This window comes from Herpailurus yagouaroundi, unplaced genomic scaffold, assembly GCF_014898765.1.
Source record: "Herpailurus yagouaroundi ecotype Mexico unplaced genomic scaffold, PumYag 162, whole genome shotgun sequence".
Taxonomy (NCBI): domain Eukaryota; kingdom Metazoa; phylum Chordata; class Mammalia; order Carnivora; family Felidae; genus Herpailurus; species Herpailurus yagouaroundi.
This window is the reverse complement of record NW_024412403.1, coordinates 46,429,542-46,450,590: the sequence shown is the minus strand read 5'-3', so window position 1 is coordinate 46,450,590 and position 21,049 is coordinate 46,429,542. Positions and strand designations below refer to the sequence as shown.

The 21,049-nt window shown below is 34.8% G+C and overlaps 2 protein-coding genes across 10 annotated transcripts in view; both read right to left on the bottom strand.

Moving 5' to 3' along the window:
- The window catches only part of ARL6 (ARF like GTPase 6), a 41,356-nt gene extending 36,229 nt beyond the window's left edge, over positions 1-5,127 (bottom strand). Inside the window, exons 1-2 of one of the 4 annotated variants that reach the window (XM_040484260.1) lie at positions 4,706-5,127; positions 1,926-2,075 (exon numbers count right to left, since the gene is read on the bottom strand). In XM_040484260.1, the coding sequence (XP_040340194.1) occupies positions 1,926-2,048 (123 nt within the window). In that variant the 5' untranslated portion in view covers positions 2,049-2,075; positions 4,706-5,127. The remainder of the gene's footprint in view (positions 1-1,925; positions 2,076-4,705) is intronic. The other 3 variants (XM_040484262.1, XM_040484261.1, XM_040484263.1) reach the window with 3 other exon arrangements.
- A 12,012-nt stretch (positions 5,128-17,139) lies between these two features.
- The window catches only part of EPHA6 (EPH receptor A6), an 868,919-nt gene continuing 865,009 nt past the window's right edge, over positions 17,140-21,049 (bottom strand). For 4 of the 6 annotated variants that reach the window (XM_040484252.1, XM_040484254.1, XM_040484253.1 and 1 more), the window contains one exon: positions 18,440-20,795. In XM_040484252.1, the coding sequence (XP_040340186.1) occupies positions 20,681-20,795 (115 nt within the window). In that variant the 3' untranslated portion in view covers positions 18,440-20,680. Of the gene's footprint in view, positions 20,796-21,049 lie in introns of all 6 variants that reach the window. The other 2 variants (XM_040484255.1, XM_040484256.1) reach the window with 1 other exon arrangement.

Here is a 21,049-nt window from a genome sequence, read left to right as displayed (position 1 = left end):
TATTTTGAGAGAGAGAGAGAGAGTGCATACAAGCAGGGGAAAGGCAGAGAAAGAGGGAGAGAGAGATTCCCAACAGGCTCTTCACTGAAAGCACAGAGACTGATGTGGGGCTCAAACTCATGAACCGTGAGATCATGACCTGAGCTGAAGTTGGACACTTAACGGACTGAGCCACCCAGGCACCCCAAAGGTGGTATTTTTGATCTCTGCCTGACTTCAGCACGTATGCCTGAGCTGACTCCCAACTCAGTGGCGAACTCCTTAAATTAACTAAATTGCCTTCCAAATCCATCTTCGACTTCTTATCCTGGCTGCCTCAAACTATCTCCAACCTGAAGATACACCAGCAGTTAGTTGTTTTTCTGTGGCAAACTCATCCATGTAGAAGGGAATAATGACCAGAAAAAAAGAAATAATGGTGTTTTTGTAATTCCAAAGCAATCTCCAACTAAACAGAAGTAAAACTAAGCTATCGCAAAAGAAAATGGAGTAGTAAGGCTGTCTATTCTGCCCAATCTGAAGCATTATTTGAAGACAATAAAATTCATCTTCAACTACTATATTTAGGAGCAATATTTCCCATTCTCTGCCATTTAGTCATTAAAAGTACCAGCTTGTTTTTTGTCCCATCTGTATGCAGTCTATTTTTTCACTCTACATTTTTCACTAATGGCTTTTACCTAAATAAGTGTATTTACAACTGTAAATGTTAGTTGTCTATTCAATATCCATTCTCTCCTTCTTCTATACTTACAGGATCCTTATTATTCCTGGAAGCAGCAGTACGCCTTGCTTAAAAAAAAAAAAAAAATCCAGCTTAGGGGCACCTGGGTTGCTCAGTCGGTTAAGTGGCCGACTCTTGATTTTGGCTCAGGGCATGACCTCACTGTTTGTGGGATGGAGCCCCACAACAGGCTCTGCGCTGACAGTGAGGAGTCTAATATTCTCTCTCCCTCTCCCCCCATTCTCTCTCGCTCTATAAAAATAAATAAATAAACTTAAAAAAAATCCAGCTTTATTTATAGTTAGGGGTTTCCAATGAAATGTAAGTTAGGAATCATCAGTTGGTGCTTCTGGGTAAGCTCTTTAAAGAGGGCTTATTTAGGAAGAAGGTCTATTCCTTCAGCTTATTCTTTTCTCCTCCTGGTGACTTAGAATACAGATATAATAGTTAAGCAAGGTGACCATGTGGAGATCTTGAAGATGAAAACCAGGCACCTGGAATAGCATAACAGAAAGATGGAAGATGCCTGGATATCTCACAACTGACCGCAGCCCTGGAATACCTCCTGTACTACCAGCCCTGGAATACCTCCTCGGACTTATTTAGGTGACAGAAAAAGAAACCCCTTACCTATTTAGTCCACTGTTATGTGGGTTTTCTTTATGTGTAGCAGAACCTAACTTCAACTTATGTACCATGTGTTGAACGTATAGCTTTATATATTTTACAGTTACTAAAATTATATTTTCATACACTTATTACTTCTATGACTTAAAGTCATTCGGCTTACTACTACTGATAGGTATACCACACTCCTGGTAAACTGTCTAATTATCCATAGAACCCATAAAAATGATTCACCTTTCCCTCTGCTTATTAAGAAAGAGCCAAAAAGAAGGCAATGCTACCTAAGAGTAAACTTTGCAAATCTGTGAGAATCTTTAGAGAAAAAAAGACATTTGGAAAATATTCCAATTTAAATAATTATCAAGACATATTTATCAAGACAAGTATTACTAATGTATACCTGCATAAAATACACTGCAAATTATGGCACCCTGACATTTATTACTTTAACGTACTACAAGGTTAACAGGATTTCATAACATGATTATCTGAAGTAATGATGGCAAACAAAATAATACTGCATATTAACTTTCTCTTGCAGAAAATACTTAAAGCATCTAAAAAAGATACTTACATTTGAAGGTTTAAGTTTGTTAATGATTGTTGTTTTGCCACTATTATCCAGCCCAAGGCACAAAACATGAACCTCCTTCTTCCTTAGGCCAAGCAAGCCTGAAAGTCTGTCTAGCAATCCCATAATGTGATTCAAATATTTACAAACCAGCTGCAAGTCAGAAAGTAAAAATGATATATCAATCACAGGCACTTTAGGTAAGGAACATATGAGCATGTGCATCAAAAATTTAATAATTTAAAGACATAATGATAAAAACCATGTCAATGTAGCTCTGTATTTAGTAAACAGAATTTAAGCTGATTATCACAAAGGAGCCTTAACTGAAATGCAGATTGGCAGCTTACAACCCTAGGTAACACACAGAATAATGTCCTTGAAATAACTGTACTTTTCTCATTGTAATTTATAATATTTAAGAAGAAAATGTGGTTAAACTCAGTATTGTGTGGACTATGCCACTTGTGATCTTGAAAATATATGCAGCCTTTTCTGGAAATCTGGAACAATGAATGGGCAAAGGGGTTCATGCTAAGCCTAATGCGGAAGCTTAGAAGGCAGATTAAAAAAAAAGAGAGAGAAAAACTTAGATTTTAGCTACATTATTTGTGCCACTGGCTAAATCTTTTTCTGAAGCCAGGCCCATTGTTGTATTATGCAATAATGTGAACTATTAAATTTACTGTTTTTGTTTGTTTGCTTCTATCAGCTTAGGTTGCATTTTCTATCAATAGGAACAAAGAATCCTAACAGATATATTTATCTTAATATACATTGCTAGACATATTGCTTGTTCATAACCTGCTATGAACATTCCAAATGAAACTTTCCAAGGTGCTCCCTTTGGGTCCATCCCTCCCCAAAACATTATAATGTGATGGCAGAAGAGAGATATCCCTGTTGTCAGCTCTCAACTGCTGCCCGGACTCTCAACTGCAATCTGCCTGTGTCCAAAGTATTTCCTATTACTTTAACTATCATTTCTGAGTTCTCTAAATAGTCATCTCATTTAATTTATTTATTCTCATCTCCATCTAAGGTTCCAGAAGCCTGTCATTCCCCAGCTCCTTCAGTACTTTTTAACCCACACTATCCTAGGCAAGGCCATTCCTTGAAGGCTGTGAGCTTGCAGCAACTTAAATGATGAGGTTCCCAAGACAAGTGCATCCAAAAGGAGGCTGCGTCATCGATTTTGCTTAGGCCTGTTGGGGGATCATACGGAAATTTCAAAACTGAATTCCAATGATGCTCAGAAAAGAGAAGGTACAATGCCCCACACAAGCATGGGGCCTATAAAACAGAGCCACAGTTGTTGTATCCAAGGGATGGGTTTGATCTCAGGTACTCCACTTGTGCCACTTTTCTCCTTGTGCTGGAGATTCAACTCTCACTCCATCAATTCCTTTAAATCTCCACTTAAGGAGCATTTGTAGAATCTACTATAAGTTAGCCTTCTGATATGAAGCAATTCACACAGACCATTTTAATTGAGAGTAGATTTGCTATTACTCACTTTGTTATTTATTGTACCAAACATACTAATATAAAGGCAATATCTTGTTTTCCATTTTTCATTCAATTTGAACAGATTTTTAAAAAAAAATGACTACTTCTCACATCCTCCTCCTTTGAGCATCCACTATAAAGCACTGATCATCAAAAGCTTGATACTTGAATATTCAATTCATTTTCCATAGAACCCTGGATTGTGATTTTCCAACCCTTTTTCATGGATTATCAAACCTAATGCTTGTTAATGAAATATTTGGGGGCATACAATTTAGAAGTCAGTTGTTCTAAAAGCTATAATTATAGCCTTATACATGCTTCTATTTCTTAGTAATCATACATTTCTGTAAGTTTAATTTTTGCATGCATGAAAGAAGAAAAGATAACAATTTAAGCCACTTAATGTTTATTTACAATGCCCTATGTGCACAGTGGGAGATAAAATTAAAGTTTTCTGTAGCTCACTACGTCTAAAGCCCTGTCAACTTTTGCTGCACAGGGGAATCAACTACTTGAAGTAATTCTGATGAAGGGATTAGGGCATCTGTATTTTGAAAAGTTACACAGTGTTTCTGATGTACAGTTACTATTGAGAACTACTGGCTTTCAGAATAAAGCCCAAACTTTCTCCCATAGCTTTTAAGGTTCACAGCTTGGCTCCAATCTACCTTTCCAGTTTATTATCTTACTGTTTTATTGTTTTCCTCTCTCTGCACACCAATCAATTCTCTTGATTGCGATCTGAGATTCTTTCTAAAGGATTACTTGTTGCCAGAAGAGTCTTGAAGAATTAGGATGTTATCCACAGACAGTAAAGGGCTTGGAAAGTAGGCCTCAGAGATAGTGGTCGGGCAGAGAAAACACCACGAATGGTACTTTGTAAACTTTAAGGAGTATTCCTAGAGTGAATTATAGCTCACTCTTAGTACTTCAGGCATTTTTATTAGGCTTTTAGTTTTTGATGATGAAACTTCAATTACGTTTTCCACAAACCAAATAAAAACAAAAAACTGGTAGGTGTTAAAACCAAACAAACATATGCCCAACCCAGTTCAAAGAGTTTTCTGGGGTCCCTTGTACTAACCGCATAAACCAGCTTTCCTTTTCCACCTCTTAAACTTTAGAAACAACGGTACACAGTGAAAAAAAAAAAAAAAACAAACAACTAGGAAAGAGTAAAAAGCAATTCTAAAACGCAATTCTAAAACGCGGCGGGAGTGGTGGCGGTGGTGGCAGCGCTGGCTACAGATAGATAGGGGGCAGGGAGATACCTGGTCTTTGAGGATGGTCTTGCGGGCCCAGGAGCTGAAGAGGTACAGGAATGGGCCACTCGCTCGTATCCGTCTCTGGGTTAAGAATCGGGCGTCTCTCAGCCTTCTTCTCTATGCTTCCATTGGAAGAATCCCTGCTCCTGAGCAAAGCCGCTTCTACAAGTTGGGTGAATTGGTAGCTTGTGCCACAGCCGGAGCATCAGTGGCTGGGCAGGCGCCTAGGCGCGTAGCGTTCCCTAGGCAACCGGACGTTCTTCCGGTCCCGAAGCCACGCCTCCTTGGAGTTTTAGGAAATCCGACTTGGTGCTCTTGTTTATGGGATTGAAGAGCACCGGAAAATGCCAGAGGCACACCGAGGAGTATTAAAGAATGTGTTTAGACAGGTGGCGGGGTGAACTGCCGCCTTCCTGCGAGGAGCAGTGCTGTCCCGGATGGAGCATGATGGGAGTTGTAGGAGCGCGCACAGCCTGCTGGGAAGCGCCTGGCCTGGCGTTTGCTGTGGGCGTTTCTTTCTGTCCGGATTTCTCCCAGGCTCTCGGGAGAGTATCAGCAATTTCACCCATTTGGGGCGGGCCCTTCTTGTGGCTGCCAGAGCGCTAAGAAACCTACGTGTGTTTACCCGGCACGCGCGGCAGCGTGATGGCAACGACTGAAAGACACAACTGTGCCCACTCTGGCAAGGCGTGCACCGGAATTGCCCCGATGCCCCTTAAACCGAGGCTTTCCGGGCTGTGTTAGGCCTCAGGCTCTGGAGTCCTGGAGAAGTAAAAATGTTAGGGAGTGGAGAGAAACTAGTGTAAAAAGGCCAAAGCATTACTCGACAGAGGAAGTATGCCTGTACTCTGGCTTCTTAGCTCTCTGATCTCCTGAAGAAATTTCCACTAGTCATAATCTGATTAGATTACTGCCCCCAGAATCAAGGCTGTAGGTGGTTCAGAAAAGGAATAGTTTGAATGCTTAACAGTAACCACCTTAAATTCCACTGGGATTTTACAGTGATAGTCCAGTTGAAAATACCTGGATATACGCATTTCTTCACATTTTTATAACCGCGCTTTCCAAAGGACAGACTACAGTTGGGAGTAATTTTGAAGATTTTTCAGTCAGCCTAACCTACCTCCGTCCCAGGGCCGATGAATGGTTTTCATGGCTTAAAACGTTCTTCAGATGAGTTTTCATCTCTGGTTTCCTTTTTGGCCTTGAGTATGGACCATCAGCCCCCCTCCCCCCACCTCCAGCTAGTGTTATGTTTACTACCCTGCCTGGTTTTTGGCCTAGGAGGGTGAAAAAAGAGACTGGAAGAGTTACATAAAATTATTGATGCAAGTGTTTATGTGAATGATTACAGGGTGGGTTGGTTGGTTTGTTTTGTTTTATGACATTTCCAAATTTGCAAATGTGATTATTTTACAATGAAAAAGAGTGGGGTTCTGCGCAAATGACTTGAAAGGCTAAAACTGACAAAAACCAAAAACCCAACAGTTGTATATTTCAAAATACTTACAGATGTTCTTGAAAAAAATGTACGGATGTATTTTTTCTGTGTGGCCTTAGGCCAGTTAACTCTTCTCTATGCTTCAGCTTCATCACTTGCAAAAATACACTATTATCTCATTTGGCAGTTTTGAGGATTGAATAGATTAAAAAACTATGTATGTTTCGCACATAGTAGGTGTTCAGTAAATAAGTTCCTGTCTTCCTTCACCCTGAAATTTTTATTATATAAATAGGATTTGACCCAATTCCTAAATGTTCTGGCTCGTTAACTTCTGACTGTAAATGCATTTACAGGGAGGTATTACTTTTCTTTCTGTCTCGCTGTTGTGATTCATTTTGATGAGACATGGAAGCTAATTTCTGAATAGCCTGAATGACTTTTTTTTTTTTTTTCCTTAGAGTTAAGCAGAAATCTTATGTTTCAGAAAACATTAGTGGACAGACTTATTTTTTCCTGTTTGGAGTTGATATTTTCTGTCCTTAGGTTGAGTTCAATTTTTGCTTAGTACAAAACAGTTGGTGAATACTGGAAATGTAACCGGGAGATTGGGTATCAAATTTTCAGTAAATTTGGGCATAAACATAAATCTTTAAAAAAAAAAATAGCTAAGAAAATAGTTATCTTAGGTAAGTGTAGTTGATGTCTTGATTTACTATCATTAGAGATTAAATTGTGGTTATAAAACCTACAATGTACTTAATAATCTAGAAAATGCCAGTTTTAAAAATACGTCAAAGTTTAAAAACGTAACTATTTCATATGGTTGAATCTGCGCTGTGGTACTTTGCCAACTGAAATTGCCTTCGAGTACATTTAGGCTCAGCATAAAAATTGTTCCACTTGATGTAATAAGTTAGTTTGGCTATCTTCATTTTATTATGAGGGAAAGAAGCTTTAAAAATGGTATGTGATTTTCTGAAGACTACTTAAGATATCTGTATAAGAGAAGAAAGTTTCTAGTATTTTATAACCAGTTTTAATTTTACACTGGCTTTTGGAACTGTGGTAGAAGATAAGAGTCCAGTGTAAGATACAACTACAATACTATTCTGATTAATTCAGGATACTTTTAAAAAAATGTTTATTTATTTTGAGAGAGAGAGAGAGAGAAAGAGAGCAGGGGAGGGGCAGAGAGAGGGAAACTGAAAACCCCAAGCAGGCTCTGCACTGATAGTGTAAGACTTGAACTTCACAAACCATGAGATTATGACCTGAGCCGAAATCAAGAGTTGGATGCTTAACTGGCTGTGCCACCCAGGTGACCCAAGGGTAATTTTTATGTATTTTTTATGTATTTTATTACCAGCAACTTTTAAAAGAATATAGAAAATCACTGAATCATAGTTTATTGCATGTTTTTGGAATGAATAGTCTAAAGCTGTTTGAATAGTTGGACATTATGTGTATCTTTTGGTTTTCGGTAATTTTATGTACCGTATCACCTCTGCAATGAACAGTTTAATTTATTGAAACTCACAAAATAGTTGGCCGATATGAAATCACTACAAAAATATATATCTATTTATAATGATTTATGTGAATTTATCCCTTGACCCTAATGACATTAATTATCTTGAAAAAATACAGCTATGATTTTGCATCCAGAATTATATATATAAAGAGCATCTAGATTTAAGAGACTAAAAATGTATTAAATCTGCATCAAACAACAGTACAAAAAAGTCACAAATTTAACCACCAGAACTGTAACTTTTATTTGCTAATAGATATTTTAATAAACAGGCTTACTCCATCTGTAAGACCCTGGTAATGCCTCTTAGGAAATCATAGAAAAATAAAATACAATAATTAGTAATTTGTACTTTGTACAAAAATGTTACTATGTTGCTCAGCAGGTAGTTTTGCTAAACACCATATTCTTTCAGCAAATAGATGACGTATGTAATGCAATTCACCACAAACAATCCCTCATTGAGAGCTGAGCATTCTATAACACTATTAACTTGTAAGCATGCCAGCACATGAAAATTTACATGGAACATCATAATATTACAGTAGATTTTTATAAGATGACAACAATACCACCTTTAGTAAGTCTGGCCTACTTCACTGCCATAGCAAAGTAGATAATAGGTAGGATTGCAGTTCAATTGTTAACACCCTTTTACTGTGTTTATCTCTCTATTATCTTGTTATACAACCAGAAAAGAGAACATAGTCTGTGTAAGGAACCTGAGTGGAAGGCATATATTGAAGTTCTATATAGATACCAAAGAGAAACAGTAATAACAAAGAGAAAAAAACTATAGTGCTGCACTTCCTTATTCTCACAGATCTTTTCCTCCTTTTGTAAGAGTAGATGGGTACACTGCTAAATCCATAATTAATGATAACTAACTTTATGATAGGTTACAGAGAGATACATTTTAAAAACCATATTCACTCTTATAGGAGGGAGAAATGACTTCAGCTGCAGTTTTTCATGAGTCAAATAATTGCTTTATGAGGAATTAAATGTCTCAACCTAGACAGATGTTATCTGGTATTTTATATAAATGTACTATTTAATATTAAATTAATAAACTTTTTAGGATTTGTGCTACAAAGATTTTTGTAGCTTTTATTTTGAATACACTGCAACTGTTGACATCTACCATTTAATATTTGACATGGCCATTTAAATATTAAGTGTTTAACCAAATACATATTTATATGTACACATTTATCTTTATATTTTTGTCTATGCTAAAACAGCAAAAAAAAAAAAAAAGGAGAGCAATCTTATTCCATTATTCACTATCTAATTTTACATCAAACCCATATGCACCTATAAATTCAACACATTGAATTACATACAGCCTATCCAGAAATAAAGATCCAAGCACAATTAAGAGATCATATCCTTCCAATAGGATAGGGAGGTCACAATGAACAAAACAACCATATTTATTGCCCATGTGTTTCTCCTAAATGACAGATGGTACTGATGTTTTTCATATGAAAACAAAAGTATTGTTTTACTAAATGATTAGAGCCTATTTGCCTTTTTTTTCTTTTTTAATTCAATGGGGGGCTTAAAAGCCTCCAAAATGGTAATTTGAGAAAATCTCCAGCTTGAGTATACATACACATCTTTCAAGATTAAACTAATTTTAATTTTCATAGGCTTTGAATTAGAATAGTAACAAAATATTTCTGCCTTATACTCTATAATAGACAAAAATAACAAAACATGTGGAATGTCTATGTCATTGAGAAATCCTCAATCTCTACATTAGGAAAAGAGAACTCTATTACGAGAGTCCTTGAAAATCACAGAATTGTTTCAGGTCCTTCTAATAAGATGTCTCAAAAATATTCAGTAAGAATGGCTTTAAAATATTTTATATACTAGGTCTTTTTCCTATGATATATTAACATACACACAAATACCCACTATGTGTTTATGTATATGTGTATGGCTATGTCTGTATGTGTGTATATATAGAGTTCACTTTCCCCCTTTCCAACTACTTCTCCTCCAACCTATACTCCCTTCCCACTCCATATGTTGAATTTTATGTCATCTTGGTAAATAGAACTATTCACCTAGTAACATCCTTATCTTTCTACCACAAATCTATTAGCCTATCTGCAATTCTGCCTTCCCTCCATTGCCATTCTATGTCCCCTCCTATCAAAAACTAACCTCCCTACTTATACTGTGAATCCTAACCCTTCTAACTCTCAAGACCTTTTCTATAATTATATTCTCTTGCATAATCAGTTTCCCCTTTTCTACCAGATTGTTCTCATTAGTATATAAATATACTCTAGCATCTTTTCTCTAAACACACACACACACACACACACACACCCCAAACTTCTCTTGACCCCATATTTCCCTGAAGCTACTGACTTATTTCTTACTTCTTTTAAAGGAAAACTTCTTGAAAGAGTTTTAGTAGATATTGACTCCACCACCTTTCCTGCAATTGCTTCTTAATCCACTTCAATCAGGCTTTGACTACACTACTTCATAGAGACTGTCCTTGTCAAGACCACAAATAACTACTATGTTGCCATGTCCAATGGCCATTTCTTCGTTCTCATCTTGGCTTCTTATAAGCATTTAATCCAGATGACCAGTTAGTTGCATTTCTTTTTTCTCTTACTTTGGCTTCCTTAGTGTCTTATGTTGGCTTCCAATTCTCTGCCTAACTTCTCAACATTGGAATACCCTAGACCCTCAACTGTGGCCTATTTCTCTAAAAACCTTTCGCCAGGTGATTTCAAAATTTTAAACACTATTTATATACTGATGACTCCCAAATTTTTATGTCTAGCCTTGACTGCTGCTTGGAACTCATATGTAACTGTATACTTGTTACCTCTGTTTGAATATCTAATGGGCATCTCAGGCATTATATAGCTAAAACCAAACTCTTGATTTTTCCCTCCAAAGCTGGTTCTCCCCCACCACCACTGACTTAGTCTCTCATTCCCCAAATATAGAATCTTTTTCATGTTTATTTTTCCATCCTCATACCCAATTCATTAGGAAGCCCTTTGTTCAAACATACCCCAAATTCATCTACCTCTTTCCATCTCTACTACTTCTACTTCAACAAAAGCCAACATTTTTTTTCTGCTTAAACTATTGCAGTAGCCTGATAAATGTTCTTTGACTCGTGTCTCCTATTGGCCTCTCTTCAGTTCTACTGTGTACTAGGCACACTGTTGTCTCTACCCTCAAACATTCCAAACTCCCACACATTCAACTGGTCTCTGCCTAGAATGTTCTTGCCTCAGATCTTCTCGTGACTGGTTCCTTCATGCTTTTCAGATACCAGTTTACGTGTCACATCATCAGAGAAAATTTCTTTTACCATTTAATATAAAAGCCACAGTCATGCTATATAACTTCATTGCTTTAATTGTCAAGATAACGCTTATCACTATTTTATTGTATGCCTTTACTACTAGTAGATCAATTCCATGAGACAAGGCTTTTGCTTATATCTTGGTCACTCTGTATTCTCAGTGCTTAGAACAGGACACTGGTACATGACAGTGTTTAATAAACATTAGCTAATGTAACAAATGGAACAATAGATAAATATGTTTAAAGTCAGTCAGTATATATGTGTGTATACTAATTTTAAAATTTGGGAATTATACAACTTTGGACCAGCAGGCATATATAACTTCCTTTATTTTTCTTTTATTTGTTATATCTGTTCCCTATAGTGTCAGAGCTTTGCCTGGAGAAATCATGCTTCTTGTTGTTCTTTATATTGAACTATAGATACCTATTTCACTTAATAGTAGAGTGAAGCTGTAAGGTGGGAAAAGGGAATGTTTTGCTTCCTCAAAGGGATTTTTGGAAACTCTGAAGAAAATAAGCAGGTAATTAAAAAAATGGAAAGGCATTTCACTTTTGTTTGAAGTATTCCATCTGGTGAAATTTTAAACATTGAATAAACAGTAACCAGTGAAAAATAACTATAAAAATATATGCTATTTTGAATATACAAAGTCCAATGTAGGAGTTTCTTTTTGTATTTCCATTCATGAGAAAGTAGAGTTTGCTTTCTTTAGCAGATTTATGAGACATCTGACCAATATTAGATTTTAAAAAAAACAGTAATGTCCAAAATAACAACTTGTAGCCACAGTGTTTTGGCATTTGGCTTTAACTTCTTTGAGAAGTATAAAGTTATAAGTATTATGAGACTGAAAGAAATATAAGATGTAAAGTAGCTCTTTTTAAAAATAGTTAACTGAAAAGAGAAGGCAATCTTCTTGAATGAATATAAACACTTGGAGATCATAACATATAAAATTAATATGTATGTACCACATTTTTTAAACTTTTCAAAGTATGTAAAATTTATATAATTGCATAAAAGCATAAATTGATTCTGAAAGTCTGTCCTTTCAACTACATTCTTTTTATCTGCATCTTATGTAAATCTTTTACATTTAATAATAACAGAAGAAAAACTCTTATTAATGATAGTGATTCATTGATATGTATAAAATCCTTCGACAGTTGATTATTGAATTTATTTTTTTGACAAATTCTTTTATTATATATTTCTTAGGAATCAAGAGATCTAGTAATATGGAAATGTTAGTAACTGTGGTCATTTGGTTTGTTAATAAATTCTTTTAAAAAATTCTTTTTTTTGATATTTTGGTAAAATTTCTTTATTTTATATATCACTATATACTTTAACAAATATTAATAGACATTTAGTTAGAGATTCCCATCCTCAAAATGCATTTTAGTTTCACAATTACCAGAAGAGGAATACGACATAATTTTTAATCACTCTATTCTAATAGTTTTTTTTTTAATGTGGTAATTAATAGTTTTAACAAAAAATTTTTTGTATTACCTTCTTGTCTTTTCATCAGTTTTAATGGGACTTGGTCTGTTTTCCACACTGCATTCATGCTCTGCATGAATTTTTTAAAAATAAGGTTATTATAGAAGGTATAACATAACCAATATTTAAAGAAATGTTAAGAAACTATTAAAATTCAAAATTCAAAATTAAGGTGTCAAAGTGTGTATTGCATACAAAATTACACCCAAGTGTAGTTCATGCAAAATATCCAAAGACATTTATATCCTGTAGTTATTCAAATTTTCAATGACACGACCTTAGATGGAAACTGATTAAGAACATGATTAATAATGTATCAGAAAGAAAGCACATATAGTAATCTTTAAAAAATCAAATGTTACTCATTCATATTTTTGAGGACTGCTCAGGTATTATGCCCTACCCACCCCCCGCAAAAAAACCCCTCCCATTTCACATTTATTTTTCTCTTGGAGGCCTAAAAAAAAAAAAAACCAAAATTATTTCAAAACTCTATATTTGTAAAAAGATGAGGAGATTTTTGCATAGTATAGATAATACAATTTTCTTTTAACACATATAAATGGCATGGAAGAAACATCACATTGAAGCAAATTAAGGGGCGCCTGGGTGGCTCAGTCAGTAAGCGTCCAACTTCAGCTCAGGTCATGATCTCACGGTTCGTGAGTTCGAGCCTCCCATCGGGCTCTGTGCTGACAGCTCAGAGCCTGGAGCCTGCTTCAGATTCTGTATCTTGCTCTCTCTCTGCTCCTCCCCCACTCACACTCTGTCTCTCTCTCTCTCAAAAATAAACATTAAAAAATATTTTTTAAGCAAATTAAAAACTTCAATGACAAACATTTATAAACATTAAACCTTATTTTCCAAGCAGTGCAGGAATTAAAAAAATCCCCAATCATTGTTTATTGTCATATTGTCTATGAAACTCATTATTGTTTTAAATATAGTTTTAAATATATTGAAATGATAGCTCTAGATAAAATACCAATGAATATTCAAATAAGTTAGATTTAACAATGCTCACATCAGTCACATAGACAGAAAAATAGTTCATTCAGTTACAAGTTTGTTAGCAAATAGTAGCCATTGATTTTGTCATAGAGCTTCTAAAGACCACAATTTTAGGCAGATTTATTTTAAAGATAAAAATATGTGGCAATAAATAAAGCATGTACAGTCAATGAAAAATTTTATTACAACTTAAATAATGACATTACTGAGTAAATAATTCTAAAGAGAGCAAAAGTTACTACTTTGCATGAAAAATCAGCTAATGGGATGAATTATATTCCAGGTTCTAAGTGAGTAAAGATGTGTTTAAATGAAAATTTAACAAAAGCAATGTCTAGCTAAATGCATACATTTGATTCTACAAATTACTAAATGTAGGGAGGCAATTTATTATAAAGGTGATAGAAGAGGACATCTTAAATTAGGTAAAAATCTTGAAAGCACATTGTTTATTCATCTTTGTGATTTAACACTATTCACTCCATCTATCATGATTTTGAAAAGTTAAATGATATTTGATCTTTCTAGAACAGAGGCCAATGAAGACTGTTCTGAAGATGATGATCTATAAATGTGGGGAAACTCATAGAAATGTTTCCATCAATATTGCTTGCATGTAAGCTCATATTTAAGTTATCAAAGCAAGGACGTCTATCTTCAAAGTTAATAATGCCTAAATATAAAACTTGGATATATGAAAAATGAAGGTTCCCCTACCTTGGATTCTTCTTTATAATAACATATCATTTTGGAATAAAGACAGTTTTCCCCTTCAATGATGGCTAATGAGCTGGAGACTGGTGCTAACTAAATAGGAATCCAGAGGTACGTTGTTCTTTCATTATGTTGTAGAGCATAGGACGCTTTAAAGTCATCAGTTGTTCTGATTTATTATGTGAGTTGATAACTTATTATCTGAGCCAAAACTGAGTTTATTGTAACAAAATAAAGACATCCAGAGGTTAAAAATAATGGAGAAATATAAGTAAGGAAAGAGCTTTGCTTGAGAGAAGATTTTTCACTGAGTTAATACCTTTCTAATTTATAGCTCCCAGGAAATTGTGTTGTTAATCTGTACTTCATTTTATAATCTAAAGTAGAAACCAGTTCTTTATGTTACATTTAAGAGCTATCTTTCATCCTCATCTGTCAGGTAATTTTTCTTTAATGTCTTTGTTATTCTTAAGGATGAATTAGGTATGTGTAAGGGTAGTGGCATTCTTTAAGATTTTTCCTTTTAAATGAAACAAATCAAAAGTTCTCTTAATGATATAGAGATTTGGTACTGTAGTTAACCAACATGAAAATTCAAGTGAGAACCTTCCTTTGTTTTGTTTGGAAAGAAACTGCTTTCAATCGGAAAGTGCAAAAATACAATAAAAGGGAGGTGACTTGGTATCATTAAGACATACACCAAACTGTATTTGCCAGATTTCTTTTTTTTTTTTAATTTTTTTTCAACGTTTATTTATTTTTGGGACAGAGAGAGACAGAGCATGAACGGGCGAGGGGCAGAGAGAGAGGGAGACACAGAATCGGAAACAGGCTCCAGGCTCTGAGCCATCAGCCCAGAGCCCGACGCGGGGCTCGAACTCACGGACCGCGAGATCGTGACCTGGCTGAAGTCGGACGCTTAACCGACTGCGCCACCCAGGCGCCCCTTGCCAGATTTCTTTTAAAAGATACAGTTTATTCTTTTAGTAGTTCTTTGCTACTCTTAGTAATTAAAAAGCTTTCTTCTTTTTTGTTTCATTTTTAAAGTTCAGTAATTTTGGAGTGGCTCAAAAATTAGCTCAGTCCATTAGGTGTCTGACTTTGGCCCAAGTCAGGATCTCACGGTGTGTGGCTTCAAACCCCGTATCGGGCTCCACTCTGACAGTGTGATGTCTGCTTGGGATTCTCTCTCACTCTCCATCTCCGCCCCCCCCCCCCCACACACTCATTCTCTCTCTCTCTCTCTCTCTCTCTCAAAATAAATAGATAAACTTAAAAAAAATCAAGTTCAGTAATTTTGCATCAACACTGAAAAGCTAAAGGTAGACTTTCAAATCTATTCTAAAATCCTAAAAAAAAGCAAATGCCAGCAACCAATTTTTGCTTTGACTTAAAACCAAAGAAGCCACGTCTTTCAATTAATATGTAAACATCCTTTTTTACACGTTTTATATAGAACCATCATTAATTTGAAATTCAAATCTAATTATTAGTAAAAAAAAAGAGGATTAAAGTTACATTTTGATGAGCTGTATCTTCTGAATCTGTTGCCCTTTTCCCCCCAGAAATGTCACATCCCCTTATAACATAAACAATTTATTTTTATCCTGGAAATCTTTGAAATACTTGCCTAATATTTTGTTTTAGATTGAAACAGTAAGGTTAAGAGGGGTATTTATGCCTCCACAACTTAAGATTTCTCCTCTCCTTTATTTCATCTAGTAATATGTTAGATCTAGGCATGAGTAATCATCTCTTTCTCTTGTTAAATGTATCACGTTTGAAAGGATTTTATGCAACTATTGTAGGTTCATACTTATTACATTTATTAAAACTAGTGAATTCGCTTGGGCAAGCGATTACTCCAGAGTTGTTTTGAAAAATGGTTAATGTTTTCTAACTGGAGACACCTTTGAGGTAGTGAATCTACACATAAATTGAAAAGTTTGCCATTGGACAATAACAATCTGTGACTCTTAAGGAGAGACTGCAACCATGCTCCTCTTTGCTAGAGGAAGTGTGGAGTGTTCTATGAGAATTTGAAGTCCAAAATATTTCTCTCTATAGGGACTGCAAATCCAATTAATACTGGACAAGGTTTTATTAACTTATTTAATGTATTTTTGTCCTATGGAAAGAGCTGACTCTTAATGACTTGGCAATCACAGTAAACATAGCAAATAGGCTCTAACCTCTTAGTTTTAAGCTTAAGAGTTACTTTGAAGGTAAAGACAGTTTAGCCAAACTCATCTTTGTCATAAAATCTTACGTGTGTAGGAGACACCTCATAGATATTTGTTAGAATGAACTAAATAGTTGACACTGCCTTTACTGAACATTATACAGATTGAAAGTTGTTGAAAATATTGATCACAAGAACTGAAAGTTAGGTGACTTCAATGCCCGGTATCCAATGGGAGAATAACATCAATTTGACTCAGCATACTCCTTTACCTTTTGGAGTCTTCATATAAAAAGCATCAAAATATTTTTGGATTGGACATGAAATAATATGAGCCTTGGAGAAGTCAAGGTGATAATATTAAAAGAAGTGATATATCTGCTTTTAATCTCTTTGTTATATAAGCACACATACACCAACTGTGAATTGATAACAGGTTTTGATTCCTAGAATACAAATTTTTAAATTAATAATAAATTTCCTTATCTAAAGCTGTAGAAAAGAATCATCATCATCCGTTTTGGGATTACTTTCCAAAGCATTTAATTTCCAGGTAATAAAAAGCCAGAGTTCATTCCCTCTCTGTGAGTGCAAATGCTCCCATTTATGTAGTGAGACCCCAAATACTTCTGTAATATTCCCTTCTTCCCTTTACCTTCAGCCTCTTCTGAGGACAGTGGTAAGACCTTTTTAGGTTTGCTGTGCTTCTTTTGTTGATAGGGACCAGGGGTGGAGTGGTAGAAGCTGAGAAAGGAAAAGAGACGGGGTGGAGGAGTAAAGAGAGAACAGAAGGGGCTGAGCAAGGTGGTTTTAGAAAATTTAATGAAGGAATAGAAAAAAGAGACCTAATATTGGTGAAGATTTTGGGATAAGAGATTTAACTGATTTATAAAGTAGAAATTTGGTAGGGAAATATATTAAAAAATGGATTTTTAGGGAAATGTGGTTGAGATTCATTCTTCACCATCTCTTCGGAAGACCTTCTGTAAAGACTGCTTTTCAGGGATTGGATTTGGATTTGTTTTCCCTTCATAGGCTGAGATAGGCCTTAGAACTGTAGCCAGAAGGCTGTTTTATTCAGGTGATAGCTGGATAGATTTTAAAGAGTAATGCAGAGTGAAATAACAAATTTTTTTTTATTATGGCATGCATAACTTACTTATCAACAACTAAGATAACTTAGTGCAAAAGTGCTATAATTCTTGATTCTTGTTAAGCCAAGAGCTTTGTAATTTGATTGCTTTTTAAATGATTTACAAACCTAACATCTCTTCTTGTGTATTGTTTTTACATCCCCCCCCCCCCCAAATATGCCTTATACTCTGAGGTACTGAGTTGGTTATATATTGGAAACTGACCACCCAGAAAATAAAATGAAAATGTTTTTTTCAACTCTACGATTTTCAAAATCTCAAAAGCTTCTCAGTAGTGTGAAATAGGAAATTTAAAATAAAGCAAGTAATGAAGGTATATGCATATTGAAGTTATCAAAAATCATTACTGAAAGCTGTGATTTATGTAAGTTACTAATTTTCTTTATGTAATTAAATTCTATACTTATGCATATTAAACAGTTTTAATTACTAGACAGGTACACTAGTAAATCTCAAAATATTTCCTATAAAGTTTCCAAATGAATTTGGCAATTTAACTGTTAATATTCCTGGATATTATAATATCCTTGGGATCATGGGGGTCTGTGATTGGTAGTCAATGAAGAAATAGATATCCTTATTTTTTTAATGTTTCTGTTTAATCATGCACACCTATTTCAATCATGTGTGCACGCAACATTTCTGACCATGATGAGGTTCAAAATTACAAGTAAGATTATCATGCTTACAGTTCTGAAGAATATAAATGTAATTTTAAAGAAATTTTAAAGAGCATTTGAGGTAAGACACAAAGTGAAAAGGTAGTTTTATAATACTAGAGGAAGATGTTAGGGAAGAAAAAAAGAAATATAAATCAGATATGGAAAAAAGATCTCTGTATTAAGAAAAAAATTCTTAACAGTGAACTTTAATCTTTCAAGTACTGAATGCCCATCTCAAAGAAGTTTAAATACTTTATAGAATTTATTTCATCAAAGTATACAGATGTTGCTGACAGAGTCCTATGGAAGACCATAATTATTCTATTCCTTATGTTTCTAAATACCTTTTTTGTTGTATTATAAAAATAAATATATATGATTAATAAATTTAATCTGTTTTACATCTGTTCTTATTTAATATATATTTGAAGACAGTAAATATGGAAATTTTATATTTCCTCTAAATGTATCCAGATTTGTGTAAATGTATCAAGCAAACTGCAGATAGTGTATGAGTGATGCATGACCATGCAAGTGATGGGTAGAAAATGTTGCTATTTCTGACACACTTACTTAAAAGTGATGAATTTCTCACTTTTTTCTTTTTTTAAATATACTTTAAGGAATACTTTAAAGACTCTTCCTTCTAGTTCTATACAATTTTTATTTGAAATGAGAAAAAATTAAGCTCCAGTAGGCAAAAATTGGGAGATAAATCAGCAAAAGAAATGTATGTGGAAGGGTCTAGTCTAATGGGACAGTCAACAAGTCTTAAAAGAAGAATAAAAGAAAGAGTGAGTCTCCTTTAATAGCAAGACAGCTGCTATTAGCAAAAAATGTAATTTAGGTAGGAATTGGAGAATGTGGTTTGGGCACCTTTATCTCTTAAATCAAAGAAAAACTGACTTATTAAATCAGCATCTTTAGATAACCTGCCCCTTTTCCTCTGTCTTAACACATTCTCCCTACTCTTCCACACCTAGCACAGTAGTCTTTTTTTTTTTTTTTTTTTTTTTTAGTTTCTCAGGCAACAGCTGATTTTACAATTGAATTTATTCATCAAGCAGTGCTATTTTGATAAATTGACTCAGCTTAATTCACTGAAAAATGTATTTGCCTTTTTTTTTGCAGCCTCTGAGAAGATTATGACAATACACTATAGCTGTGTTCACATTTTTAAGTTACTATGTTATGGACTCAGGTTGACACACAATTTATATACGCTCATGTTTTAGGTCTGTTCATACCTTTGGAACATGCAGTGACATACTTGTCTCTTGAGAGGTTCGGAAAACAGCTCAGCATGTTCATGTAACTAACTTATTTTTCATGAACAAAATATAAAAGTTCTTAAACTTGCAAAATGCACCAATATCAGACTGTCAGCCAAATGTATTTATTCTTGGGGCCCTCATACAGCTATCATAAAATTCTGTTTAAATTAATCTTCTTTACATTATATCTAAGGCTATAATCTTAGATCTGTTTTTCAAAGCAATTCCCCTGAAAATAATTAATTTTATCAATGCTTTGAAAATTGCTTTTGCAAACTTATGAAGGTGAACCAAGGGAACAGACATGGTTTTATTTCATGCTTCCTCTATGAAAGCCTTTAGAACACTGGACTCACTCTTGATCTTTCTGGGGTGAGCTTCATAATGTAGGAGAGAAATGTAGTTAGTAAAAATTAAAGGGGAAAAGCCTCTAAACTACCACTTATTACAAAATATGTAGGACACTACAAGGTCAATTTAAAAGAATAGACAAACTCAGCCTTAGAAGATTGAAAAGCACAGAGTGTTTCTCCCTCTACCTCCCTGATAACCCCCTTCTTAGCGCAGTCACATATGGCAAGAATTCACCAAATGAAATCATTGGTCATTGCTGCAAATAAGTCTAACAACATCAGGCATTAACAGTTAAACTATTATAAAATAAAGTAACAATATGATCCACAGAGTTGAATATAATGATCTAAAACATATTTATGTCAGTTTGGAAGCTACCTGATCACAAAACATGAAAGAAAGGTCAACTATTTCTTTTTCATATATCATCAAACTCTAAATACATCCATCATTAAGGAAGCCACACCTGGGAAAATTCCGTTAGGTTAAGTTTGTGAACACTTCCCAAATACTGTTGTACAAAGTTGCACATCCATGCTGAGTTATTTACCATTGTGTAGTGGTAATCTGCAGTGGGCCAGGGTTTCATTTGCAGGTAACTCAGAGAGGAGCTATGAGGCGTGATTTTAAAATCCGGGTTGGAAGCATAAACAAAAGGTGTGTGCCCATTGTCTGAACAGGAGACTGCAGTTTGTGAAGTGATGTTTGGAGAATCGGAAGGGAGGGTAGTAGAGAGGATATCTTTCACTTTAGAAATGCTGAGGCACAAAACACAAGTGCTTGTAGTACTTTCATACATGAAATCCTTTCTCTTGTATGTGCATCATGTGTAAACGTAAAGTTTGGATACTGCTGACTATTCGTCTCTGGTGTCCAATGAGTATGACTCCAATTCTTCTAATATCACTGTAAGAGACAAAGATAGAGAGAGGGGAGGGAAGAGGAGAGAGAATATGGACATCTGGTTCATAGATCTGGCAAAGACAAATTAGGAAATGAAGATTTAGAGACAGAAGATATGCACCATGTCAGATTTGCCTTATGAATTTAACAAAAATTGTGTAACCGGTAAAATGAGAGTTTAAACAAAGATATAAATGAACATCAGGAGTTTGTTACATTTTTCTTCTTCCTGGCACCAGATAATCTATCAAGTCAAC